Genomic DNA, 24,988 nt, shown 5'->3' with positions numbered 1-24,988 from the left:
CTCCTCCTCCTACATAATCTTGCTACTTCTCTCCATTTCGTCCTCCTTCCATCTATCCTGGGGCCCTGTAGTGAGCTTTAAAAGGGTGTGTGAGTAAGTGAGTGAGTGAGACAGAGAGGGAGAGAGAAGGAGAGAGAGAGAGGCACTGACAGAGAGATCTTAAGAAGAAGAGAGAATAGGGAAACAGCCTGAAAAAACAAAAAGAGTATGCACTGCTGTGGATAATAGCAGTGTACGTGTGCATGTGTATTTGTGTGAGAGAGAAATAGGGGGCGGGAGAGCAAGGCAGAGGCTCCTCTGATCACTAACTTGGTGTCCTACTTATTCACTCTGCAGCACTCCCAAATAACAACCCTGAGCTGGGATATTGAATACCCAAAACACACAGGCACAGAAATAACCACTTACATACTTTCTCGCACACACACACACAAACACACATAGAGCAAGGAACTTACTCACTCTAAACAACAACAGTGATATTACATCCCTTAAAGACACACGCCCCCTTCACAATACAGAAATAAAACACACAATGATAGAGAAAGAGATGTAATAGTAATGTAATGTAATAAAGATGTAATCCCTTCCACGGACACACTGGAGGTGGTACAGTCTGTTTTGCCTCTATTTTTTCCTTCTTTCTCTCTTTTCTCACTATCCGTCATTTCCCAGATTCCTCTCTAACAGAAAGGAGACAGAGCAGATGCATTCAGATCAACTTTTACTTCTTCCAACTAAGAACTCGTAGCACCCTAAAAAACAACTTAACAAAACGTCAGCCTTAACCAAAAATGATGTGCTCCATATCAAAATCTGAAACAATGGTACAGTTTAAAATTTAGTCCATGGGTGTATAACAAGAACATGATACCGCGTTTGAGGTTGGGCGCTTTTCAATCCTATGAAAGTTGCTCAGTGGCGCATGAAGCATAGAAAAATTTGACTCCTGGGTTTAAAATGAAAATACCTGGATCTTCCCAGGATCTTCAGCGTCCATGGGCCCATAGAGCAAATGCACTTACGTTTCCTTTAACCCGGCCTCCCAGCCCTCGGCCCCACCTTGTTATCAAACGCAATCACATGAACAGAGGAAGGAAATAACTCTGCATTCGGCTATTAGTGTATTTTATGACATTTAGGACCTAATGATTTAAATAAGGGCTATTTAAGTGTTTGTACTGGGAAGTTAATTTACCCCAAAAAATAGTTATACCCCGGGTTACCAATGTCTCTTTCCCGATTTAAGTATATGGGGAAAAGTATTTACACCAATGTCGAATTTGCTTCAAAGCCCGCAGCGCTCTTCCTTAGGGCCTGAACTAAACCACAGAGTTGTTAATGGCCAGGATTGGGAGAGGTGTAACCATTGTAGCATTTGACAGCACAGCACAAGCCTTTTCTCTCTTTTCTGTGGATTTGAAACTAAGCCACCAGGACATTTCAAAATGTGTGCTTTCCCATGCTGTGACAAGACTATGTGGATGAAGCATTGTATTGTTGAATTTTTTCATATAGCGGCTGGCTAGTTGGCTAGCTACCTTGCTAATTCCACCATCATTTTATGGTTCATGCCACATTTCATGGTTTGTTACAAGCATAATATGTATCACATGACCTGCTGGGCTTGGCTCCAGTTAGTTTAAAATGTAGCAGACTTAACTGTTTTCAACTTTCCGTTCATGATGGCCATTACCCTTTTACTTAGCTAATGCTTATCGCTAGCCCTAATGCTAATCACTAGCACTACTGCTAATTGCTGGCATGCTGACTTTTGCTATTATTGTGGTAAGGTAAGTACGGTTAAGGATAGTAAAAAAATGTTTAATTGAATTGAATCAAACCAAACTGAATTGAACTGAACGAAAGAAAGAAAATGGGATTTAGTAAGCAGCACAGTCATTTGTTGTGGAAGTTCAGGATAACAGCTGTTTATGGGAATGTAGGCAGGACAGAAAATATTTCAATTTCTGGCAGTTTTACAAGCCTAAGGAGCGTGAAAGTTGACTTCTTTTATTTTGTATACAAACGTTATTTTTTCTTTGTCAATTTGTATTGTATATATTTTCTTAATACAATCCTATGTATTTTAGATCATCTGTTTTATGTCTGTGAATTCACATGAATATGATTTTATTATTCTTTCATATAATTGGAAATGAGCATTGACAATATACTGAATGTATAATCTTCTTTGGCTCAATATATATAATATTTGAAATAGTATAATTATAAACTTGTAACTTGATCAAGTTTTCCTTAAGTAAGTTAGTATGCTTTAATAAATTGCCTTGCATGCCACTAACAATAGTCAATAATGACTAAAAAGATACACAAAACAGAACCTGCTGTCATCCAGTGGCGCAACAGACAGCTGCTGGCTGCTATGAGTGGGCTGTCTTAACAGATGAAACGGTTTGCTGCTTAAGTGAAGCAACATTTTACTGAAGCGAACAGCAGATATCTATCCATGGAGGAGTGGATAGCTGCTTTTGAAGATAAAGCAAACAGTGCAGCAAACAAATAAGCTCTTAATCAAAAAAGTTTAATGCGCATTTTTGACAATAATTTCCACACTATTTTGGGGAGACTGGAATAAATAGGTATGAACAAATTAGATTTGTGTCAACTGTTCAGACTAGGTGGTCATTCTGTTGGGTTGTTTTAAAACACAAAAGCAAACCCGTCTTTGTAATTATTCCACCATGAATCCATTATTTATCAGACAAAAACATAACTAATGTAAGTAAAAAAATAGGTTACATAGTCCCAAGTTTCTTTTATCTATTTACATTTTATCACAGACTGAACTCGCCTCACAACAGGTGAAGTCACTTCTTATATAACCGAAGCTCTAGCTGCCAATCCTAATTTGCACAAACATCCTCCTAATAACTTTTCATGCATTTTCTTTACTTTTACTGTTGTAGTTTGTTCGTATGTTTTTTCTCTTAACATATTCATTTCATTATTTTCCTGCTGCCTGCACCTCTGGTTGGTTGTTTGGGTGGATCTTGCGGCCTCCACCCTCTATGCCAGTAACTCACTGGCCTGTGTGCCACACTTCAAGCAAGACTAGATGCTTATACAGAGTACATGGCGACACTTCATCGACATCTTCACATTGGACCCCATTTGAACAGAATGCCACCAAATATGTATGAAAAGAGGCAGCAAAAAGACAACCTCCTTCAATGCCCTAAGTTCGGCCGTAGGCCGAGACCAGACATAATTCTAAGTCTTGAGTCCCCAACAAATAACCACTACAAATAGCCCTTCAACCCCTGTATTTAAATACTGACTTGTAAAACAAGTTACTGACCCTCATTGCATGGTGTTCAAATAAATGCACTACATATACCGTCTTTCCATAGAAATAGCATTCCCCAAGGTGATGAAGCCAGAAACAATGAATTTACCAGGCAAAATTTGGAATAAATATATATATATGTGTGTGTGTGTGTGTGTGTGTGTGTGTGTGTGTGTGTGTGTGTGTGTGTGTGTGTGTGTGTGTGTATGTTTATAATCAGTTGTCAGGCTAACTAATTCTACACAGCATAATTTATCGTTACATTATTATTATTGTAAGGAGAGGCCCAAGTCTATATTACAATGGCCCAGGGTGAACAATAGCAACAGATATAACACCAATCGCAAGAAAGTTTCTTTTTAGAAGGAGGTGATTTCATCCAATGCTGGAGTGATTGAGTTTTTGTGTGCAAAATACACACAAAATGCAACACTGCAGTGACTGCCACAGATTCTGCCTTCTTCAGTCACCTCACCCAGCACATTTTCACCACCACAGATAGCTGTCTTATTGGTCAGTCTCAAGGAGTTTGACATTATTTAGATGCAGAGAGACAGTTGGCTATTTAGGAAATAATTAATAGGTCCGCACCTCTGTGACCTCATAGCTCATTCCTATGTTGTAAGCTACCAGAAGCTACCAGATCATCCCCCAACTAAGCGTGCTTTTTAAAAAACATTTCACAAATAGATCCACACATATTTTCCTCAAGGTACCTTAAGAACATTATGAATGGTAACCGTAACCTATTCCTAACCGATCAGCGGCAAACCTTTTGGTAGACAAACTGTTCCCATGTTCTCTTGATTGGATGGTGGAGATTAAATACAATGATTAGGCACCACATCCCTCACTTTCTGGTATTGCAACCTCATTTTCTCTTTCAAAAATCATATGAATGATCAGTGATAAAAAAAAGGGATTTTAATGTGGTTAAAGTAATATGTAGATGAAACAATGTTATTTAAATATACTGTCGTATTGTAATTAGCTAATTTTATGAATCTCAGAATTTAGACCACACTTAAGTAATGTTTGGACCCATACAATAGTTAATTAATAGTATCAAATCACATTATTTACTAATATTTTTTTCATATCAAGTTGTGTAATAATACTGTGAATATATGTATGAAGCATCATTTGACAAATTTGAAAGATGTCACTACTGGGAATTAAAAATGCTCATAGTTGCAGAAACACCCTTTTATACACTGTACTATAATACTAGACTAACTCTACAAAGCAATAGATGATTATTTCCATTTTGTCTAATTGGAGCATCAAAAGATACAATGCAGACTTTTTGCCTGAGACCTGTTAGCTTAAGCCTCTCGCCTATAGCATGATATCCTGTATGCAGCGTTTAAATGCATATTGAAGACCCTTTTACAGTATTCTTGTTTCAAAATGAATCAGCAAGAGATGGTGTTCTCATCCAACTTGTGAAGCTAATGTAAGTATTGGCTTAATTAGCCAGCTACCTAGCTAAAGCTGCTAAAATCTCCTAGAGACATTTGTTAACTGAGCTTCAAATTGGATGCTGGCAGTCTGTGATATTTTGCTTTTGTCTATCCCATTGTTTTGAAAATTAGAAAATAAGGTAAAGGTAAGATTAAGGTATGTCTGCCACCGTTATTATTGCAAATTACATGTGCCATGCGAGAATGGAAAATTTAACAAAGAGGTCCTGGGACTCAGCAAACAGCCTGTGGAAGCCATTATGGGCACATTTTAATCATTCAATTATTATTCTAATGAAAGAGTTTTTTGTAAAAAAAAACTAAATAAAAACATTTTGGTGTTTGTGGCAACAAACAAGTTTTTTGATTTAACATATCACTATGATGTAAATGCGGATTGCACAAAGTAATGGCTATAGAATACTGACACCATCAGTGTCACACGCAATTCTGTCTGCCATTGGGGACGATCTCCCAGGAAAATGAAAGTTCCATTTACAGCACAAAGATGGGTCAACAATTGCACAACCAAAACAGATGGACCCTCCATCAGAGGTTGGAGCGACTCAAATAATTCAGGCTGTTGTCATTGGCTCTAACCTGTGGAACGGCAATTTTGCTTATCCGGTGGGGAGTTTGGGCAGTACGGTAACATGCTTGCCGTTTCTAAGGTAAGCTAAGTTAATACGACTGAATGTGTATGGGTGGAAATAATTTCACACAACAAGGAGTCTTCTGTTTCTGGACTTTTTTTAACCTCCACAGTTGAGAACTGGCTGTTCTATGAATTTTTACAGGGGTGGCAAGGGAATGTCTACAGGTGGTCACTAGGGATATTAATGTGTGCATGTAGCGTGCAGATTTTTTTTTAATGCATGAATATTCTACATGATAAACATATTAATAAGCAACATGCATACTCATAACTGTTGTTGGCCAGTCTCCTATTTTGCGGAACTTTTAAAGTCAAATAAGCTAACATTTACAATGACAAATGAATAGGACCTTTTTCAGAGTTCAGAGTTCATTTACAAAAGTTAAGGCTATTAAATAGTCAAAAAAACTGAAAACAAAAATGCATAATGCAAACCCTGGGTTATATTTTCTGCTAAATAACAAAAATCATTCTAGTGTTTGTTTGACCCATCCAGACAGCTTGACCTCAGCAGTTGCTCTGAGCGTCTTTGTAGCTACAGATTGGTTTACTTTGAAATTTTACTTGAAAGCTCAGTGCCTCTCATGCTGAGCTGAAATCAACAAACAATCTGGTGTAGGTGTTGTTATTTTCAGGATGTGTGAGGCTGAGTGGAGGGCAGTGGAGAAGGCATCTTCTGTTGGCTCTGTATGCAAACTGGTGAGGGTCCATACTGGTTGAGATGTTGCTTTTAATATGCTGGAGCCCTTCATCAGAATTTTGAACGCCACAGGGCAGTAGTCATTTAGACTGGACACTACAGACTTTTTAGGTAAAGGGGCTCTGGTGGCTGCTTTTGAAGCAGGTGGGAACATGCAGGTGGGTTGATGACCTCAGCTGGTTGGCACATGCTTTAAAAACATGGCCAGATTGTATTAGGCCCAGCAGCTTTGTTCATATTAACGCTCATCAGGCTAGTATGGTCAGTGGGATGATACTTGAGCACCGCTCAACCTTTGTTTTTTATTAAACTCACGAGAAATCTTACTACGTCATACATGTTTGAACGAGATGATACAAACCTATCTATTGGAAACTGCCTTGCAATAAAACGGAAGCAAGAGAAGGCTGATTTCACTAGTCAGTCGGGCAGTTCAAAACGGCCATTATAAAATAAGCTAAATAAAGATTTAAGATTTTATGAGAGACATAAGATTCCTAAAATGACATGAACGTTACAAATTACAAAAAGACACCTTCATTGTCCTCTCCTTTGTTGATTTTGTCTCATCATTTTCTGTCTGTAACTGCTGGAGAGAGCAGAAGGGTGGACTGGCCCAATCCCCTGAGCTCCCCCTACCCCCCATTTCTTACTTTAAGGCTAGTGGTGGCCACACACACACAAGAAACACACAGCTAGAGCTATAGTGTGAAGATCAGATCAGGAGGAAAGGGCAGCTCCCAGGAGCTTCTCTCTTCTCTTCATGGCCAAATCCCCTTCTTTTACGAATTGCTTGCTTCCTCCTCCTCTTCCTCCTTTCACTCCTCTATTCAGCCTCTAGCTCTTATAGCCAGCCAGGCAATGAAACACATACAACAGCAATGTGAGAGAAACCACACAAACACACTGTTCTGCTTTCTAACTGTTATGTTGCTATATTATAATCCATCTTGGTTCTGACAAATAAAATAAAAAAATTAAAACCTTTACAACGTACTATCTTGTGAGAACATGCCAATAAAGATACAATTCTTGAAAACATGAACAAGCCGGATAAACTAAGAGAGGGACTGCGGAGTTGGCAGTAGAGACATAAGATTCAATCATTTTTTTCTGACATTTGCTTGTGAAAAGAAAAGATAATTTATTATTTAAAGGTCCACTATTTGTTTACTAGCATGTCTGAAACTAAAATGTATTGTTGTTCTACTTAGACATTCCTCTTAGAGGTTAGTCCCTTCACTTTTCTACCTTGCTAATGTTTGTTGGACAAAAATCTCAGAATAAGTCAGTTTAACAGTTTATTCAGCCAAGGAACTGATGAAAATGGAATACAAAATCCAGTTTCGACAGTTTTGCGGCCAAAACTGTCACCCATAAATTATACTACTATGTCACAAACATATACTATATACTATGAATCATAATACAAAAAATGTAGCATGTTTGTAGTTTACAATAAACAAAATTGTGATTGATTTAAGAATTCACAGAAGCTGAGGTTCAGTAAGAAGAATTAATAACATAATGGTGCAGCTAATGTTCAATGTTATGTTATGATTTTAGTTTTTCATTGATTTTATTTCATCTGCACTAAGAACAGATTATTACAGCTATTACAATTCATTCAAGTCAAACATGGTAATGCGTGTGTCAAATTTCATCGTAATCCATCCAATAATCGTTGAAACATTTGACTTAGAGACAAAAATGCGCTCTCAGTTGGTCACATCAGTCAATAAGATTCATCCACTGATCATCAGGGTTATTTTCTGAGGCTTCAGAAGCTGATCCAGAGTAGGATTTAGCATGACAAGAAAACTGGTGAAACATTTATTTTTCACATGTGAAATCAGTGAGCTACTCCTTTGCCAGATCGTATGCATGCTTTGATGGTTTTAAGTGGAGACAGAACCCCCTGCTCTCAGCTCAGTTCTACAGTAAAAACTCTAAGTAGTAATTTATGAAGTCAGACACTTATCGATTGAGTCATCATTTTTTGCAGTGTTTCATTGAAGAACGATTGCATATCTAGCAAAGGAACCTAGCATACCTAGCATACCTCACGGCCCATGGTACCACGTCTCTCTGGACTTTGTTACCGTCCTGCCCCCATCCGAAGGTAACACGGTCATCCTCAATGTAGTGGACCATTTTTCCAGAAACTGCTCACTTTGTTTCGCTGCCTTAACTGCTCACTGCCAAAGTAACAGCTGAAATCATGCTTAATCATGTGTTTGGACTGCATAAACTAAAGTTAACGACAATAAAAACTCTGTGTGCAATAAAAGTCACAACATAAAGGGAGAAACACAGACTGAGTGGCTGCAGATGAATAGAGAGACACAGCAGAGGATTGAGAGTTAAGCAGACGTTAACACTACAATACATTAAATGTATCTGAAAATGATGTGTGAGTGAAAGAAAACCCTTGAACATTTTGATAAACTACTGTTAACATATAGAGTTGGAAGAAGGACTCGGAACTGAAGAAAAAGTAGCACTACTACCGTGTAAAATACTCAGTAAAAAGTAAAGCATGCATCAAAAATGTTTATACCGAAAGAACCAAACATAAAAGTACTTCTATTAGTGTATTATAACTTCATATAAAGGTGGAGCTCTTTTTAATTACTTTTGTATATTGAGGGGTAGTTTATTCTTTAATCACACCATATTTAATAACTAACGCTTTTGCTCTGGTAAATGAAGCTATTTTGGCTCTGTATTTATGTTATGCATAAACTCATTGAACCGTAAACATACACTATGCTTTACGTTTGTCTTTAAAGGTATATTTGTGAGAAATGATCGATAGAGCCCAGTGAAGAAGAAAGCATGTGATGTCAGGAGATATGTTATCTTTATACATCCATGTGAGATACAGAATGTTAGCATGAAGCTAATTGCATTGTAAACCGAGTGACTATCAGTGTGGCGGTGGACATAGATGTGAAACAGTAGTCAGGTAACATTTTTTTTATATTACAGTTTTTCTCAGTTGTTAACACACAAAAAGCGAAAATTCGGCACAATTTGCACAACCTTCACTTCAAGTACCAATCGCTCGACCCAATTTGGCACTACTTCACACTCCCTTATCTGCATTAGACTCTGACTTTCCTTCTTTACACTCTGATGTCAATTACACATCACCTTGTTGTCAAAACACTACACACAATGTTCAGTTGTTGCACACACTTCTCAAGTAAAATCTCAAAGCATCAACCTACAACACACAAATATTCAAATCTCTAAACATTTAGGTCTGTTGAGCAATTTGCAATCAGGACTGCAGCATAAAAGTGCCTCGAGCCTCTGTTTTGTTTGGTGAACAATGGAGAACTTTGAAGAGATCGACAACCAGAGAAGGAGAGGGGTAAGAGTGAGAGGAGGAGGAAGAGGAAGAGGAGGAGAAGGACAAGGAGAAGAAGAAGGAGGAGGAGGAGGAGGAGGAGAAAGAAGAAGGAGAACGGTCATCTCTAATGAGATTCGGGCCACTGTGGTAGACCATGTGCTCAACCATGGTTTGAACATGAGGGAGGCTGGCCAGAGGGTCCAACCAAATCTCAGCCGCTTCACAGTTGCTGCCATCATTAGAACCTTCAGGATGGAGAACAGGTACGAAATATATTTGCCTTGTGTACTGTAATACTGCATATCAATAGAATACAGTGTGCTCACAGTATTTGTATTTTGCAGGACTGAAAGAGAACCACACCGTGGAGGAAGAACACACACTTTCACAGCCGAACAGGAGACTGAAATTGTAAATATAGTTTGTGAGAACAACGCTATCACACTCCGACAAATACAAACTAGGATCCTGGCTGACCATGCTACATTCAGGAACGTCCAGACCGTCAGGCCGGTTTACAGTACTGTACTGTTCTCTGTGTGTACCGAAATAAAACTTTTTTTGCTGCATATTTTGTTTTATGTTTGACTATGAAAAAAGTAGGCCTACACTGAGACATTTTACAAAAGGAGAAATGGCTCATTCTCCAGAGTCGTTGTCATTCATATGGTGTGTTCCATTTCTATGATTGTGTTTTCAATTTTGCACTTCAGTGTGCTGTAAATGCTTGGTAGTGTGCAGCAAATGCTTAGTTGTGTGTACTCAATGAATGGTATGTGTGTGTCATTTGAAAATATGGCTGTGTGTACCAAATGAAAACACAAGTTCCATTTTGTGAACAGTTAAGAGATTTGATGGCAAAGAGTCTTTGCAAAGGGAGTGTCAGGTTTAGCATTTTGTGTGTGAGGTTTTCAGTTTTGTGTGTGCAGTTTTGAGAAAGCCGTTATTGTTTTGAGAAACGTGTGTTAACAATTGTGAAACACTGTAAAGGTATATTGATTAGTGTAGGGTATGTTCCAGTGTTACCATGACTACCCACTATGTCAGACCATTTACACCTACTGAAGTGAGGCAGCATGCCAACAGAACTGAAGGTGGATTTACTGATCTCATATAAACGTGAGACGTTTTAATTGCAGGCAGTTAATGCCTTATTTATGCTGTAAAATGTTTCAAAGCTGCAACTTATGCTTGAAACACTTTGATATACAATATAATAACCCTCGCAGGTTTCCATGAATCGTGGTTATATCTGGACCGTGGTCGTGCCTCCTGCTGTGGCCCTGCTGACACCCACTGATACTACCATTATTATTATTAATTCAATTCAGTTTATTTTGTATAGCCCAAAATCACAAATTTGCCTCAGAGGGCTTTACAATCTGTACACATGCGACATACTCTGTCCCGGAACCCTCACATTGGCAGAGGAAAAACTCCCCTAAAAAACCTCTTTAACAGGGAGAAAGAAGGAAGAAACCTATGGGAGAGCGACAGAGGAGGCATCCTTCTCCCGGGATGGACAGAATGCAATAGATGTCATGTGTACAGAATGAACAACATAACAGAGTTACAACACATTCAATGTATATGACATAAATGATTCATATAATCACAGTAGTAAGCAGAGTAACTAAGGAAAACATTAAGTCTACTTATAAAAGCAGCAATGACTATAGTAGAATAAAAATAATCATATAGGGAATAGTATTAGTAATGTGACTAATAAATAATAATCTAAGTAGCAGTGGGTGTCAGCCTGGTCACAGCAGGAGGCACGACCACGGTCCAGGTTTCACAACGATTTGTGGAAACCTGCGAGGCGAGAAAGCAAAAAGGGCTTCAGGGTGGAAGCAAAGCCAATATGCATAATGTTACAGGGAATAGTAATATTAATGTGACTAATAATAATAATGGTAGTAGCAGTGGGTGTCAGAAGGGCCACAGCAGGAGGCACAACCACAGTCCAGGTACAGCCACGATTTATGGAAACCTGCAAATTTATTTTATTAGTCACATTACTATTACTGTTCCCTGTACCATCACGCTTATTGGCTTTGCTTCTACCCTGGAGTCTTTGTGCTTTCTCGCCTCGCAGGTTTCCATGAGCCGTGTATTCCTATAAACCTCAGTAGTAGTGACTTCATGAACTTCTTTAATGATAAGATTCTAACTATTAGAGAAAAGATTTATAATCTACTGCCCTCAACCAGTACCGATCGATCCACAGCTGTAGAACCTGAAATATATTTAGATGGCTTTTCTCCCATCGACCTTCAACAATTGACTTTAACTATTTCTAAGTCTAAACCTTCCACCTGTCTCTTAGACCCGATTCCGACTAGGCTGCTTAAGGAAGTTTTACCTTTAATTAGCAACTCCTTATTAGAAATTATCAATCTGTCTTTACTGACGGGCCATGTACCACAGGCCTTCAAACTAGCTGTAATTAAACCTCTTCTTAAGAAACCTACTCTAGATCCAGAGGTGTTGGCTAACTATAGACCTATATCTAACCTTCCGTTCCTCTCTAAGATCCTTGAGAAAGCAGTAGCAAATCAGCTCTGTGACTTTATGCATAACAATAGTTTATTTGAGGATTTTCAGTCAGGATTTAGAGTGAATCATAGCACAGAGACGGCACTGGTGAAAATTACCAATGACCTTCTAATAGCTTCAGACAAAGGACTTGTCTCTGTACTTGTATTGCTAGACCTTAGTGCTGCATTTGATACCATTGATCACCAAATCCTATTACAGAGATTGGAGCATCTAATAGGCATTAAAGGAACCGCACTTAGCTGGTTTAAGTCGTATTTATCAGACCGATCTCAGTTTGTATATGTAAACAATGAAAGCTCGATGAAAACCAGGGTTAGTCACGGAGTTCCACAGGGGTCTGTTCTTGGACCTATTTTATTTACTTTATATATGCTTCCCTTGGGGAATATTATCAGAAAACACTCAGTAAACTTTCATTGTTATGCAGATGATACCCAGTTGTATCTATCAATTAAGCCAGACGAAACTAACCAGTTCTCTAGACTTCAAGCATGTCTTACGGACATAAAAACCTGGATGACCTGTAACTTTTTAATGTTAAACTCTGAAAAAACAGAAGTTATCCTACTAGGTCCAGATCACCTTCGAATTCAATTATCTAACGATATAGTTTCTCTAGATGGCATTGCTCTAGCATCCAGCACTACCGTTAAGAACCTTGGAGTTATCTTTGACCAGGATCTGTCTTTTAACTCTTATATAAAACAGATCTCAAGGACAGCCTTTTTTCATTTACGTAACATTGCGAAAATCAGGCAAATCCTGTCTCAAAGTGATGCAGAAAAACTAGTTCATGCATTTGTTACCTCTAGACTAGATTACTGTAACTCCTTATTATCAGGCTGCTCTAATAGGTCTCTTAGATCTTTACAGTTGATCCAGAATGCTGCAGCACGTGTTCTAACAAAAACTAAGAAAAGAGATCATATTACTCCAGTATTAGCTTCTCTGCACTGGCTCCCTGTTAAATCAAGAATAGAATTTAAAATTATTTTACTTACCTACAAAGCTCTAACTGGTCAGGCACCGTCTTATCTTAAGGAACTTATAGTTCCATATTACCCAACTAGAGAGCTGCGCTCAATCAATGCAGGGTTACTTGTGGTTCCTAGAGTATATAAAAGTAGGATGGGAGCCAGAGCCTTCAGTTATCAGGCTCCTCTTCTGTGGAACCAGGTTCCAGTTTCAGTCCGGGGGCAGACACACTCACCACTTTCAAGAGCAGGCTTAAGACCTTCCTTTTTGATAGCGCTTATAGTTAGGGCTGGTTCAGGTTCGCCTTGGTCCAGCCCCTAGATATGCTGCTATATGCCTAGACAGCCGGGGGACTACCTAGGATACGCTGAGCTCCTCTCTCCTCTTCTCTCCCTCCTTCTTTATGTATTAATCTCCTATTTATGCACATTACTGATTTTGCTTCTTCCCCGGAGTTCTTGTGCTTTCTCGCCTCGCAGGTTCCCAGGAATCGGGGTTATATTTGGACTGTCATCGTGCCACCTACTGAGGCCCTGCTGACACCCACTACTACTACCACTATCATTATTAGTCACATTACTATTATTATTGCCTGTACTATTACGCTTATTGACTTGCTTCTACCCTGGAGTCTTTGTGCTTTCTCGCTTCGCAGGCTTCTATAAATCGTGGCTGTACCTGGACCGTGGACGTGCATCCTGCTACGGCCCTGCTGACACCGACTGCTACCACCATTATTATTATTATTATTACTAGTCACATTACTATTACTATTACCTGTACCATTAAGCATTTTAGCTTTACTTCCACCCTGAAGCCCTTTTGCTTTCTCGTTCTGCAGGTTTCCATGAATCGTTGTGGTACCTGGACCGTAGTCGTGCCTCCTGCTGTGAGCCGACTGACACCCACTGCTACTTCGATTATTATTATTAATCACATTACTATCCCTATTTTCATGGCTATAATTCTACTGTAATAATTGCTGCTGTTATTATAAGTAGTCTTATTATATGAATCATTTATGTCATATACATTGAATGTGTTGTATCTAAGAACTGTTATGCTGCTCATTCTGTACACATGACATCTATTGCATTCTGTCCATCCTGGGAGAAGGATCCCTCCTCTGTCGTTCTCCCAGAGGTTTCTTCCTTTTTTCTCCCTGTTAAAGGGGTTTTTTAGGGGAGTTTTTCCTGTGCCGATGTGAGGGAAGGACAGAGGATGTCGCATGTGCACAGATTGTAAAGCCCTCTGAGGCAAATTTGTAATTTGTGATTCTGGGCTATACAAAATAAACTGAATTGAATTGAATTGAATTGAAATCGTTGTGGTACCTGGACCGTGGTCAGGCCTCCTGCCATGACCCGGCTGACACCCACTGCTACTACCATTATTACTATTAGTCACATTACTATTACTATTCCCTATATCATTATTATAATTCTACTATAGTCATTGCTGCTGTTATTATAAGTAGTCTTAATTTTTTCCTTCATTACTCTGCTTACTACTCTTATTATATGAATAATTTATGTCATATTCATTGAATGTGTTGTAACTCTGTTATGTTGTTCATTCTGTACACATGACATCTATTGCATTCTGTCCATCCCGGGAGAAGGATGCCTCCTCTGTCGCTCTCCCATAGGTTTCTTCCTTCTTTCTCCCTGTTAAAGAGGTTTTTAGGGGAGTTTTTCCTCTGCCGATGTGAGGGTTCCGGGACAGAGTATGTCGCATGTGTACAGATTGTAAAGCCCTCTGAGGCAAATTTGTGATTTTGGGCTAAACAAAATAAATTGAACTGAATTTAATGGAAACCCCCTCTCTCTGTTGCTATTCCTCCAACACCTGTTCTCACTCCCAACACGTCAAATACCACCACTTGGTCAGTGCACTTCAGTGTCTGATACTGACGCACCGAAGAACCCTTTATTTACTTTAAGTTTTAAAGGGCCTGATAATTTTCCTTTACATAAATTAAATTTTACCTCTAAATTTAGCCCATCCTAAGCATTTTCGGAGCAGTTGGCTTCTTTAAAGCGCCCGGGGAGAAACTTGGGGTTCAGTGTCTTGCACACCTGCGGACAACAGGGGAGAGCACTTGATTTGACTCTGCCGAAGCCTCATATAAGCTAGAGACATTGTCCCCTATCACTCACATTGGTTTGCAAAGGGATACCTTAATGGCCAATATGCCCAAGATGAATGATAACAGCAAGAAAAAACAGGTAATATGGCAATCTGATTTTTGTTTTATGACAGACAGAAAAAACTGTGAACCTATCCTTGAACAATAAAACATTCCCAGCAAGTTTAAAGTTCATCTAACTCTTCCTCTTCCTGCTAGCTTGAGGTGCCTGGCAAAAGCTAGTAGCCGTAGCTAGTGAGTCTACCCTCTCAAAAACTATCTTTAAATATTAATGTCAAACCTTTCCCCTGCAAATTAAGAACAGGACAGACACATACCTGGGACTCACCATGTTTGTTGACATTTCTGCCAGCCTTTTCTAACTCACAGAATGGGCAGAATCGAGAAAATTAGAATACTTATTAATGTCAGGTGTAAATGGGTCTCCTTGGTTATAGTTATCAAGTCATTATCAAAATTACAACAGTTCTCACCAAGTGTAGTAACAAACCCATACAGCTGGGCACCATAGACACCACACTCAAAAACTTTGTAGGACAAGCAACTCAAAGGTGAGATTTATGCTTTCTCAGAAGTGTTTTCAGTTTTACAAGAGAAAATACTTTAATGGTGAAGACTAATGTATGTCTGGTAAACCACACACCTCTGGTACAGAGCAGTGCACAGCCGCTTCCTTGAGCTTTCCTATTGAACCACCTGGGACTGTCTCCAACACAGTGGATGACACAGTCCAAAGATGGGCTTGAATATCCTCAGCTTTATCCATTTTATGGAATTTGCCATTGATTAGATTTCCATCCAATGATATCAGGTAAGAGTGGGGGTTGGAGGAGGGGTTTTCCTTTTAGTTGTCACAGTCACGCTTTCCCACTGCTCTGTCACTCTGCTTCTCTGTTCACTTCAGTCACTCCTAGCTCACAGCCCAGCCCTTTCTCTCTCACCACATTATCCCTCACTCACCTAATCAGCCTTACTCAGTGCACCTGTCCGCCACGCCCAGCTCATCAGCGCAATCACTCTCACCTGAGCACTCTGCTGCACTCACCAGTATAAATACCCCACTCATTCACTCACTCTTTGCCAGATCGTTCTAAGCATTCATGCCAGACCTTCCAGCGGTTTTTCCCGGACTGATTTCCCGTTACCGACCCTGCTTGTTTGGACCTCTCCGCCTTGCCTCTGCCCCGGTAAACAACTCAGCCTTCCGTCCCCGACCACGAGATTCCTACCTTGCCTTTGCCCCGATTAGCCGCCTTAGCCTTCTGTCCCCGACCACAAGTTTAGCCTCCGCTTCCTCTGGTTTCCGTCTGCCTGTTTCCCTGATGGCTTGGCGCTCTCCTGATAGGAATTCACTACGTGAGTCTGATCCTGCCTGTTTGTCTGCTGTGTGTTCCGCTTTCAATAAAGCTCCTGAACATTACTCTGTGTCATGGTCGTACTGCTTTTGGGTCCACACCACACCCGTTACAATAGTGTTTCTATCTCAGTAGGTGCTGTTGGATAAACTAGAGAAATTAAGTGGAGGATATGAAAACAAATATATATTTATATATAAATATACAAATATAATCGTTGCCATCTAGGCCTGCCAAAAACTCACCATTGTTCCCTAGCATCTGTGGTGCATACTGTATCTTGTGTTAAATTTAGTTCCTTATTTTCCTCTGCCAAAGTAAAAGCTCAAGGCCAATCATAATAGCATTGCCTCATTCCTCCTCATTTTACTGTATCTGTCATTCTGAGTACCTTACTGTTTATGTAAAAGTAGCAATGAAGTTGCATCAAATGTGCTTAGTCCTCTCCCGTGCTTACTCTGTTGGGTCATCTTTCAGTAATCTAGTTCAGGAGGGGATATTGTTTTCTGTTTCTTCTTCCCTGAGGCTTGCAGGCACTGATCTTTCACCCCTTTCTTTTTCAAGGCCCCCACAGCTTTGCCCGTCTTATTTCAGCAAATTGCCTGTGGCTGAAGGTAATCACAGAAAATGTAAGCACATTATGATGGGGACCTGAATTTTGAATACCATCCTTTTTATTATTTTGTGCTAACTGTATAACCCTATACATTGGTACTCAAGGTGAGGAAGAGTGATTGCACTTAACTTCAGCAGTCAAACACAATTAGTTTATCTTAAATAGGGGTATGGGAATCTATAAAGCATAGAATTGGTCCTGGTTTTATAACTATAAGGATTGAAAAAGCGACGATATCTATGATGATTCCTGCATTTTTACCCTGTGAAAACAAATTTTGCAATTTTGTGTGCGCTGTTTTTTTTTTTTTGTTGTGAAAGAGTCCTGCCACTCAACTTAATCATTGAATAGAAGTGTTTAAAATGTTAAAGGAATCCAAATTTCAAGCGTTATATCTGCCAAAAAGTGCCGGGTATCAAACCGCCGATCCTCTGATTGGAGGACGACCCTGCTCTCCACTGAGCCACAGTCGCCACTTGGTTGAGATTGGACCACAGTCGTCTCCAGCGTGCTTTAAGGACAAATGCATGCCCTTCAGCCGCTCAACAAAACGAGGTTATTCCAACTCTACTCGGCGACTCCCCCAGAACTCCGGCCCTAACAAATTTCCGAGTCCGCATCTCCACCCACCGTCATCTGTGACGTGACGGCACCTCCTCCTCCAGGGCTGCAGCCAGCTTCATCAGCCCCCCCTAGCGGGGGCCCGGTTGTATTTCCCCCTGTGCCTGCTCCCTCTGTGTCTGATCTCTCCCAGATAATCACATACTTCTTTCATCCTTGTGTTCGCAGGCTGCACTAAATCCCCATGCACATACATCCTTCTGTATGGAGAAACTAGTCGCATGCATTGCTCAAGTGTGATTTTGGCCCATTCTTCCACACAAACAGTTTTCCCTGTGTCATTCCATTTTATTACACATAACTTAATTTCTGAACTTATTTGTTTGGTTTTGTTTGTATGTATGGATTACTTGGGTTTGTTACCGACATCTGGTGAAAATTGCATGTCAATAGCACCTTTAGAAATATATTTACTGAGAAAAATGGTTCAATACTTATTTTACCCGCTGTATATACACAATGGTGAATACAACTCTTGTTGGCCTTACGCTTTCCATAGCATTTACAAATATTGTTGATTATGACACCATTACCTGGAACAAAGCTGCCCTGGACAACGTCCTTATACGCCCACCAACCTGCATCAAGCTTGGATGTAATAGGCTGGGCTGCAAAGAGAAACAAAGACAGAGGAAGAGGAATCAGTTATTCTATTAATGAACATGTCCCTTTGGTAGTGTGAAAGCTCTGTGTGGTTAAAGCTTCCATTGAACTGCAAAGACAGGACTATGAAGGGAAGGATAGAATAAAAGAAAAAAGCTTAGTCAGAAACATTCTGAGAACAGAAAATAACTAAACCCTCACCATTCAATTTCATTAATTAAAGCTGGACTCTTAAAAGGAGCTTTGTGATAGGATGTAATAAGTAAAGTCACACTGGGAGAAAAACTGAAGCCATGGTGGGACTTTCATCAAATTAATGTTTATACCTAGTAAAATAAAGTGAGTATAGTACACATAACTCTAATGCCTTACCAATAAATACATTACTTCCAAATACTATGGGCCTGTATGGATAGTGACAACAAACATCTTGTAAGTTGTAAGTACTGTATAAAGCAGGGGTCTCAAACTCAATTTGGCTTGGGGCCACTGCTGGTATTGTCGTCTCATAGGAGGGCCACTTCAACGTTCAAGCACTACAAGAAAGCGCAATATTTTTGAAAATTTACTTTTTTATTTCCATGTTTTTAATAACTTATTGAAACATTGCACTGAACCAACACATACAATCCCTGAATACATTTGTGCTTTATTCTATTTCTTGCCAGAGACCTGGCAGCGCTTCTGCTCACACAGCTGAGCAACATTTGCCCTGATCAAGGTTACAGTAGAAACTCTGAGTACAGCTTCAACATGGGCATCACTAAGTACTTGCATTTATTAAAGTTCATAGTCAAGAAAAGTTTTTCACACAGATACGTGCTTCCAAAAAGGCCCATTACCTGACTGAACATTTTTGACAGCTCAGGGAAGGATGGAAGTAATTCTCTCATGAATTGTCCAGTCATGTCTGCTTTTCCCTGTGCCTCTCTGAATTTAGCTTTTAGATCACTGTTGCACTGCAAGTCAATAAGTTCCATTTGCAACATACTTGGGACACTCTCCACATCAGCTGAGAAGGGGTCAGCAAACAGCTGGAAAGTGTCACAGCATGCCTTGAAGTCAGCAAAACGCTGATCAAACTCCTGCAGAAGGTTTTCACTAGCACAGGCATATTCACCACCACTGAAGGCTGTGCCCTCCTCCACAAGAGACCTGCATGTTGTGAAATGGCTGAGATATTTTACAGAAAGCTGAGTTTTCCACAATTTCAGTTTAGCGGAGAAGGCTTTCACATTTTCATAAGCTGCAGTGATAAGCTGACCAGGGCCCTGGAGCTTCAGGTTAAGGATGTTCAGCTCCTGTGTTAAGTCCACTAGGAATGCAAGGTCCATAACCCACCCTGGATCATCAGGTTCAGGAACATCCATTCTGTCATCTTCCATGAATTTCTTCACTTCTGCTCTTAAGTCAAAAAAGCTCTCCAGGACACTACTAAATGATGTACTTTTACTAAAGTAAAGTACATCACCATATGTTGTAAAAAGGCCCTGAACTGGCGGTGCTGTAAACTCCTGGGCCTGATGTAACTGATACATCTCAGGACAACAGACATGACATGCTGCACAGTGCCTGTTGGTGTACGATGCAGTGCAGAACGACTGCTGGATCTGCATTTTCCTCTAACTTTCTTTGAACCAGCGTTACCAGTCGGTCATAGACGGGGCTCCATCCGCCCACCAGTCTGTTCGCACAGCTCCTGAAATATATCCTTGGCTGTGGTGCGGCCGTGCATTGGACACAAACTCAGCAGCTCTTCTGCTTTATCGGGGACTGTTACTGCCGACGGACAGGTGTCGGTATGTGACTGCAGACCACATTAGGCTACATTATTTTCTTACTTTTCTTTTATCTCGCCGCGTACGCATCACTTTGATTTATTTTGTCAGAGAGAGACATATATACGTATAATGTCCCGCTGGGCAGCAACTTAAAAAACTTTTTTGGAGGTGTTGTGAATGCAGCGCGCTGGGACGAATGTCCGCGTTTAATAGAAACGAGGCAGCCAGCCAGGCACGGAAGAGAACTCTCCATGGCAACGCTGCTGTAACTCTCCATGGCAACGCTGCTGTCACTGTCACTCATTGAGAATGTTTCTCTGCTTGCATCAAGCCCGGTCGATGTCCCGCCCCCGAGAGCCATATACCCCACCGTGATTGGTAGGTTCGTTCAGCTCCGCACACAACACTGTAAAGTGCCATTCATATAAAACTTGCGGGCCGCACTAACATTAAACTTTCATATTAAGGTGGGGGCCACAAAATATCGTCTAGCGGGCCGCAATTGGCCCGCGGGCCGCGAGTTTGAGACCCCTGGTATAAAGAAAACATATGAATCCATTTTTAAGGTTAGTATCACGTGCAGCATTTCTCTCATTTATGGACCAGTTGGCCATGAATTATTGAGCCATATTTATAAATTAAAAGTCAAGCAAAAATATTTGACATTTTGCTCCATACATATCATATCTAACCATCCTATCTTTACGTGGTGTCCCCATTTTCAGCCATGCTTGCAGCGGATGCAAACAAGGCCCAGTAGGAAAATCCCGCTTTAACCAAAAAACTGTTGTTAGCATGACAGCTAACATTAATAAAGCCCTTATATTCATATACTGTAAATACCACCCAAATATTTAAATGTTGTTTTTGTTTGATGGTTTTATATGCTTGGGAAGGGTCAGATGAAACAATGAAATCCCCATATTGGCTCTGTAAAAGGTAGTTCAGTCACTGCTAGCAACAATAACACAGCAGTGTAATAGATTTGTGCACGCAAATTCCATTTAGTATGTGCAAATAAGAACATGTTAAAGGTGTACTAATAAATCTCTACAAACAAAAGAAATATGCATTTCAGTGTTATCTTACTTGTCATTAATGTGCATGATGTAAATATAATCTATACTGTATAACTACTTTTTAATCATCAAAAAATGTATCTGTTTATTTATTTTCATAAAACTTAATAAACTTGTAATTAAGTTTCTAAGTAGGCTAAATGGAGATTTTTACATGTGAGATGCTTGGTACACCGCCTCTTGCATTGGGAAACAGTGTCCTTTGTGTTTACGGAGCACAGTCAGGCTGCCACTGACTGTGCTCTGTTTCCATCCCATCCTGCAGGTTGCAACCAGCCTGCCTGGCAGCAGCTGCGCAATTAAAGTTGAGCCACCGGGAATTGATAGAAACATCTGAATGGTAGAGTTCGTGTCGCTCCAATGAAAAATCAGGCCAAATGAACAAAAAGAAACAGTTGACTACTGAGTTAGGTGGATGGGCAGTGGTGGAGGATGTATTCAGGTTTTTTACTTAAGTAAAATTACTGCAAAAATATTCTAGTTCAACTGAAATGTCCTGAATTGAAAATGTAAAGTACAAATAGAAAGATACATTTAATGTATTAAAAGTTAAATAAGTCTAAAAGATGCAAGATAATGGCCCCTTAGGCCATTATACTATATTATTACACTATTTTTATTAAATTGTTCTGCTTAATACTTAATGTATGGGCTAACATTGAGTCAGTTTGGCCTATGTTGAAGTGTGGTGGGTCAGTTATAAATGTACGCAGTGTCTATTTGCATGCGAATGAGAACAGTCACACGGCAGCTGTTTACATGTGACAAAGTTGAATATGCTACTTATTTTAGCAGTAGCTTGCCGAAAGTCTTTTTGAAGTAGTTACAGGCAGCAATCTCCGGGTCTGAGAGGTAAAGCCAATGCTGAAGTGCCTTAAACTTGCCTTCTTTCCAATGGCCTTAAGGGGTCAACTCCTCTGGTTACCAAAAAAGTCAGATGAGAAACTACCCTTCTTCTAACTTGATTTATTACCTCAGTAAACATTGTATACATGAGTTTATCGTCTCAATCTCTAATTTCAAGTCTTCTTCAATTCAGCATGATGTTCATTTAGTAAATTATGGTCCCATTAAAATAGACCATAAGACAGGGTTTGCTTTAGGGCAATGCTACCTTGTGATGGACAGGTCGCTACCACGGAGATGTCCGGTCTGGGGCTTGTCTGTGTTTTTGTATTAAAACCTTTACCCTTTCACAGTGTGTTTTCAGATCATGAAAGTTAACTGTAACCTTTCTGGTGGCTAAAAATGTCTTATTCTAAACAGCAGTCCCCAAACCAGTGACTCTGTCCTATCCTTAAGTACAGTCAACAAGAAGTAATAGTTATAGTAATAGAATAATAAAGAGCGACAAAGTATGTTTAGGAAAAGGTTGTGGTGGATAAATGAGTCAAGTACAAGGTTCAAGGTTTGAGTCCTATCGGAAGCCTATTTTGACGCTTAGTTGACTTAGGTTAGTTTTCTTATTATCATTATTTTAAGCATTTAGCCGCAGTTTGGTTACGTATAGGGGACCAAACTACTTGGGTAGGTTTAGGAAGAATAAAGAAAGCCTATAGTAGGCTACATATACACAAACAGTATCTAATATTTGCCTGGGTCGGGTGCATATAGCATTGTTGGCTACGGAAACCTGTTTGCTTGTCTCTGGCATGATATAACAACACTTTCATGTGGCACTAAGCTTCAAACTATGATGCTCTGTGTACCCACTAGTTCCAGTTTTGTATGCGTCAGTGACGGTCTGTCAATATATACGCTTTTTACGTGCATAGCGTCTTTTCCAAATAAACTTCCCTCAAAACCACTTAGTTAGGTTAAGGAAAAGAGCGTGCTTGACATTAACTTAACTTACAACTCTCGTAACTAGCAAGTGTCAAACGAGTCATGTGACTAGGGGCTCTCCGGATTCTCGTGACTAACAGCACTAACAACTGATGTGACAAAATGGCAACTTCAATTTTAGATACCAACTGTTTTCATGTATAATATGCCATCCTCTTTTCAGCTAGTTTGAGCTCTTGAGGTCCAGGAGGCGCTACAAAGTTCCTCTGGCAACTAAAAATGTGTTTAAGAAGTTTTTCGTCCCAAATACCAACATTCTTCTGTCAAGAAAGTGACTGAGTAGATTTAAGCCACAGACACTAACATTAACTGTTTTCATGTATAATATGTCCTATCTAGATATTATTTCACCAACAGCATGTCTGTTTTTCATGTTGTTGTTTCCACGTTCTTGGTGAGCCATAGAATAATTTCTATCCTGGTGTCACATTGAGTGTATTTTGATGTCTACGTAGCAAAATGACAATATCATTTTCAGACCGAGTTAAGAAACTGGGGCTGGCAGCTTCTGCGGTGCTGACTAGGAAGCCTGTGTATGAGACTAAATGGATGTTTTCCTCAGTGACACAGCCATACTGTATGAGCTATTTGACATACTGACAGTGACATTCATTTGACTGTGTGTATAATGCAGGCTACTACTACTATCATCTGCCTGTGCATGTGAGTTACACCCGCATGCATGAGATGCTACAGATACAAGTGCTGGGTTATGATGTTTGAGTTTTGAGGCATGAATTAAATTATCGCGTTTCTTTCTGAACAGTGACTGAAGGGGTACTGTATGTCTCTCTGTGCAAACTGCCTGTTGACACTGTAAATACTGTAAGCCACAGATTTCAACAAGTGAAATGTGTAATTATGGTGATTTTACAGGAAAGGAGGACACAACCAAGCCAAATATTCTAAGTAACTGAAGCGATATATCACTTTAATTACATTATATCTCTTTTAATATTGAATAACGACTTACTTTAAGACATGGCATTACTGCAACATTTTATTTCATTTGATGCGATATTCTCCGATATTTTTGTGTTGATCTGTTGTTTTGAAGGAGCATAGTTCCTTCTTGGCACCTTACCTGATGACGTGCAGATGATATATGTTTGCAGAATCACAGATATATCCCAAACGACATGCATTATTCGTTCAATTCATGCTCATAGGCTGCAGCTGTTGAGGGACGGCACTTTTAACATTTTCCCCCTCTTCTTCTCGTCCAAGTCTGTCCCCCGTGGAGCGCGGAGATGATTTGAAGCCTCACAGGAGATCTGTCGTCCCGCTTCGCGTCTGGGTCTGGTGTTCAGGCACCATTTCGGTGTTATTACTTGCGTCTATCGTGCATCTATCTCCGTATCTATCCACCGTGAAGACATTTCAGCTTTGAAATCCGTTCATGAGGCATTTTCTTCTTCTCTATTCTCGCGTTTGTAGCGCACCGCTCGTCTGCAGCAGATCAGGCAACTTCACTGACGACGGAAAGCCCGCGGAGGAAGCACAGAGATAGAGAGATACAAAATATTCATATTGTATGATGACAGAAATGTATCCATGTAAGGCAAAAAAGAGACCGTGTTTTTCATCTGTAGATGTGCAATATACCAGCAATGATTATTATTGGGAAATCAATGTGCCACAAAGAACGATAAAATCCTACTTATGTTAGAAACTTAAACAGAAACGATTAAAGGAGAGTTAACACAACAACCCAAACAAACAGTGTTAGGTTAAATCATTTTATTAATATTTCAGAAGGAAAAAAAGAAACAAAAATTCATCAGTTATGATTTTACTGTCTAATCTGATATAGGTTGTAAGCTAAATCACTCAGGCAGTGATTCGTCATATTTCCATGACAATACCACATTTTAACAAAGCAGCCAACTCTGAATATAGCGTGTTGAATGCAGCTG

At 39.8% G+C, this 24,988-nt stretch overlaps 1 protein-coding gene across 1 annotated transcript in view; it reads right to left on the bottom strand.

Annotated features, from left to right (window-relative positions):
• Nucleotides 1–24,217, bottom strand: part of LOC129098368 (carbonic anhydrase-related protein 10-like) — a 111,223-nt gene extending 87,006 nt beyond the window's left edge. The window contains exons 1-2 of the mRNA XM_054607360.1: nt 24,157–24,217; nt 18,298–18,372 (exon numbers count right to left, since the gene is read on the bottom strand). Of these exons, the coding sequence (XP_054463335.1) occupies nt 18,298–18,372; nt 24,157–24,217 (136 nt within the window). The remainder of the gene's footprint in view (nt 1–18,297; nt 18,373–24,156) is intronic.
• Nucleotides 24,218–24,988: the final 771 nt, after the last annotated feature.

Source organism: Anoplopoma fimbria, chromosome 11 (genome assembly GCF_027596085.1).
Source record: "Anoplopoma fimbria isolate UVic2021 breed Golden Eagle Sablefish chromosome 11, Afim_UVic_2022, whole genome shotgun sequence".
Lineage (NCBI taxonomy): Eukaryota > Metazoa > Chordata > Actinopteri > Perciformes > Anoplopomatidae > Anoplopoma > Anoplopoma fimbria.
This window is presented reverse-complemented; position numbering and strand designations above follow the sequence as displayed.